At 43.9% G+C, this 4,481-nt stretch overlaps 1 protein-coding gene across 1 annotated transcript; it reads right to left on the bottom strand.

Moving 5' to 3' along the window:
- Nucleotides 1-180: 180 nt before the first annotated feature.
- Nucleotides 181-3,379, bottom strand: LOC109073168 (choline O-acetyltransferase-like). The gene is made up of 9 exons (XM_042755349.1): nucleotides 3,128-3,379; nucleotides 2,779-2,948; nucleotides 1,712-1,812; nucleotides 1,460-1,582; nucleotides 1,205-1,327; nucleotides 1,001-1,142; nucleotides 870-932; nucleotides 657-794; nucleotides 181-195 (listed from the first exon to the last, which is right to left on the bottom strand). Exons 1-9 carry the CDS (start codon nucleotides 3,285-3,287, stop codon nucleotides 181-183), a joined length of 1,035 nt encoding a protein of 344 aa, XP_042611283.1. The 5' UTR covers nucleotides 3,288-3,379.
- Nucleotides 3,380-4,481: the final 1,102 nt, after the last annotated feature.

Here is a 4,481-nt window from a genome sequence, read left to right as displayed (position 1 = left end):
ACACATACATTTTCTATTCTAAAAGCCGTTTACAGGTCTGGTTATTGTTGATATGAAAATATCAAAGTGTGATGCTGTTATTTTGGCATGTTCCTGTGATCGGTGTGTTTAGTGCACAGGATCCTCATGTCCTGCAGTCCCTTGTCCAGTGCTTTCACAAACAGCCCTGAACATGTCTCCTTACTCTCTCTGAAGCTGGACACACAGAACAGCACGTGAGCAGGCTGCGGGTTATAACACACACCGTAACCGTCAGGAACAACCGGACCATAGCAGCAGAACATCTCCTCTGTGGTGGGAACTCATGGAGGAACATCAAACATACTGTACATCATCTCTCCATTATGAACAGACTGATCAAACCATTTAAACCAATCCCTGCTGCCACTATCTGCAGAAGTGACTTTAGAATAATTCTAAAATAATAGGGAATAAAACAATGGTGTGTGAAGAGTGAAATATGATCTGGAAGACTCAATGACTGCATTCTCACCTCATATATTTCCCTATGGTACAGTTAGAGGACAAAGACCATTTTAACTACGGTTAATGAGTGAAATTCAAAGCACAAATTTGGAGTATGGGAGACCATACGTACACATCACGTCACTCTAATTATAAAACTGTATTGTGTTTATGCAGTATGCTGCTCTTACCTGACTGGTTGACAGGATGAAGTGGTTACTGATATGATACGTTTCATCAGAGAAAATGTCTGGTATTTCCATTTTCATCTCCTTGGCAATTTCACGAAGTCCTAGTAAGTGATTGTCTGTCCCCATCCCCGTGATGGCCTGCAGACGGTCAAACAGCTGGTCAGCACACACACAAAAACATCAGCACGATGTCAGCCGTCTGTATTCTCTCACCAGAACTGTGATTTTTCTCTGAGCATCTACAGCTGCTCGCAGCTTCTCAATCTTCTCTGAGTCCTGGAATGAAGACCTGAGATTAACGCTAGATATTCTGTGATTATGGCAGAGATGGAAAAACGTGAAACCTGAGCGGATGTTCCTCCGTCTGTCATGGCCTTCACGAACGCCAGTGCCTCAGGAGTGCTGGAGCGGATGTTGTCCACACGTCCCTGCCGGAAGCGACGGAGAGAAGCACTCTCGTAGGTGGACACGAGTCTTCTGTGACACCTGCAGAAACAGCGAACGACGTACAGTCCGGCTCTGAGAAGGAGAAATCAGTTGCTCCTCACCTGTAGAAGGCCAGCTGCAGAGCCAGCTGTATGAACGCGTCTGGACTCATCTTCTGCTGCTTGATGAACTCCTTCCCATAAACCGCAAACATGAAAACATTCAGGTCGAGATTCCTCACGAGTCTAGAGAGAGAAGAGCATTCAGAGCATCAATTAAACCACGGCGGATCAAGCTTTCTAACAAAAAAAAGAAACTGAAAAGTTGCTGTTGATAATTAACTGTTGCTAGATCGCCACTGGAAGAGTTTGATTCACCTCTGCAGGTGATCCGCAGCAAAGGACAGCATGTCATGAATCCGAGCGGAACATTTCCACAGTAATCTGGGTGGATGAGGAAGTTCAGACGCGCTCCGACCGGAGCTCTGCTTCCAGGAGTGTCTGCAGCGAAGAGACCTTCATTCAGCTTCAGGTATTATAGCATCATTTCACAGACTCTCACATTTGTCCAGAGCTTCAGAAAGTAACTTCGGCCATTAGTTAGCTTGGCTGGTCTGTGTTGATACGCACATGTTCTTCAGCAGGTGTTCAGTGCACTGCACCAGAACGATGCCCTCGAACGGTGAGTGCTCACACACGACCCCACAAACACCGTCTGCACCGATCACAAACTGAAACACACAAACACATCCATGACATCAGCACACTCTGGTTTACTGCTCATCAGAGTGTGTCTGCAGTAGGGGTGTATCCGTACTTGCATGAGTACCCAACATTTTCCGTATGGGTCTTGTGGTTCAGTATGCATGTGTACCGAACAAATCATTCCATTTTATTTTTTTTTTAGGAAATTTATACAATAAATGCTGTTTTGGTGCTCTTTGATGTGGTGTGACAGATTGCTGTATAAATGCCTCAGTTAAAACGGCAGCACGATCATCACTAGTTTTAACGTGAAATAAACATGAATGAACATCTAATGCCTCATGAAATTGCTAAATCAGTCATTCATTATATAGTACTTTACCTGTTAGTGGTGTCTTAATTATTTAATATGTTTTGAAACAACTTATGACAGCACGGTGTAAATGATTATATTTCAACAACAAATAGAAATTTTGTAATTTAGAATTTAATTTAAAAACTACATTATGCGCAATTCACACGTTTGAATTTGTTTTTTAAGTTGAGCGTTGATTTTTATATTAATAATAAATAGTATTTAAATTTAAGTTTGGGCTCTGTGGTTAATTGCAACCTAGATAATGTGAAAGGACTCCCTTGTTTAGAGCAGAAGCTGAGGTAGATTTTTATCCCTAAGAAAATGTTAATTATCTTAAATTGAAAGCAAGAGCAATTAGTTCAGTAAACCACTGTTTAACTTATAAAAAAGTGATTTTGTTTTGTTTTTCCCCTGCTGTACCAAAACCATACCGAATCGTGATGTTAGAGGTATGTACCGAACCATCATGTTTGTGCACCATTACAGCCCTCGTCTGCAGTGTGTCATTCCTGCTCTGAACAGAATGACAAAACAAGCAAAAGTTTCCCAAAGACTCCTGCTGGCCATTCCACCAAGTTCACAGAGTTTCATGAATCTAACATCAGAACACATCTGAGCATCTGAACACTTTTACCTGCAGAGGTTTGTCGTACCAGCGGTTCGACCCATTTTTATCGCGTCCTCCTCCGTGGAGCACCAGGGCAGCTCTGTTGGTGTTGCTGGGTTCGAGTCCCGAAGGATCGTCCAGACAGACGACGCACACGCAGCGCTCCATCAGCTCCAGAGACTTTCTGTTCACTGGATCTGCTCCACAGATTTTTCACACATTAAAATGCATCTCTGTCACACACAGCATCATGGGAAAGTGATTTCACTTCTGGATAACGGTGAAATCTGGCACTGAGCAATGGAAATAACCTGAGTGTTTTATCTGTCTGTCTCTCTAGCTATTAGCACCATGTCCGTGTGGGTGTTGTGTGGACCTTTGATCAGCTGGTCTCTGGCCTGGGCCCAGTCCGTCCGGCCCTCGGTGGTCAGCAGTCCCACGTCCGGCTGCTTCTGCTCAGTGCTCAGCGTCTGCTCATAGATCCACTCCAGCTGAGCCTGAACATCTGCCTCATTCAGTTTACAGCTTCCTTCCATCAGATTCAGCACAAAGAACTGAGAAAGTGAATCAGATGTTTTGAGCTTTTAGTGACATAAGATATCAGCTCCACATATATGTAACATTTACATCTATTCATTTAGCAGACACTTTTATCCAAAGCGACTGGAGGAATGAAGAATACGACAAGCGATTCATCTAAAGTAGGCAATAACCACAAGAAGGGTTTCAGACATCATTCAGAATAGAACAATCTAGAACAGGGAAGGAACAAGGAATAGTGAAATCACAGAAGGTTTTTTATTCACCAGGATGCAGCACATACAAATGAAGACATGATTAGAAGTATTTTTATTGGATCTAATATTGGCTAGCAGCTAGCATTGGTTGATTGTTTGTTCATCGTTTTTTTGTGGACAGCAGGTGGATCTCAAACAGCGCCGGTGTCAGGGGCTCCCCGCGGCTCTGCGGCTCTGATTGGGTTATTGAGTTATCAGACCGGACCTCATTAGAGACGCTTCCCGAGCCATTTCCAGGTAAACGGCCCTTGAGACCGCAGCACTCTGCAGGAGAGAAAAGCGGTGAAGAGCGTCTTTCGATGGAGCCACAGGAGCTGCAGTTAATTTAAGAGCCTCTCGAGCATTGACTCGACCCTGATTAGCTGGATCAGATTAAGGTGACCGCAGATATTCTTCAGTGAGCCGATTGTAAAGTTGGATTCTGTAGAATCAGAACTAAATGCGGCATTTTCTCGACTAACATTTATCAAAGATCGATCATTTCACCAAACATGAGAAACTCATTCAGCAGCACCCTGGTGTAACACAACAAAAGCACACACCTGATTTTTACAGGCCACAATGACGTGTCCCACATCAGACACGCTGTCTGCTGTGATGAGTGTGTCCTGCTCGAGTCCGGCCCATCTGTAAGAACTGAACAGACGCTTGTACTGATCCATACAGAGCGGCGAGTCGACCTTCTGACCACGAGCCACATCCAGCAGCAGAGTCTGCCTACAACACACACACGGTGCTCATGTGTTACTGACAAAGACTAAACTAGTTCATCTGAATTAGGATGCTGATTTACCCATCCACCGCCGCCTTGTATTGAGAAACACTCAGGATGAGACGAGCAGCAAACCTGGACAAACACAGATTTAACCTCTAATTCAGAGATTGCAACACAAAAATCTAACAGGAATTAATATTATGGCAAAGGTGTTTACA

This window comes from Cyprinus carpio, unplaced genomic scaffold (genome assembly GCF_018340385.1).
Source record: "Cyprinus carpio isolate SPL01 unplaced genomic scaffold, ASM1834038v1 S000006674, whole genome shotgun sequence".
Lineage (NCBI taxonomy): Eukaryota > Metazoa > Chordata > Actinopteri > Cypriniformes > Cyprinidae > Cyprinus > Cyprinus carpio.
Note: the sequence above shows the minus strand (reverse complement) of the source record. Positions and strands in the feature narration are given on the sequence as shown.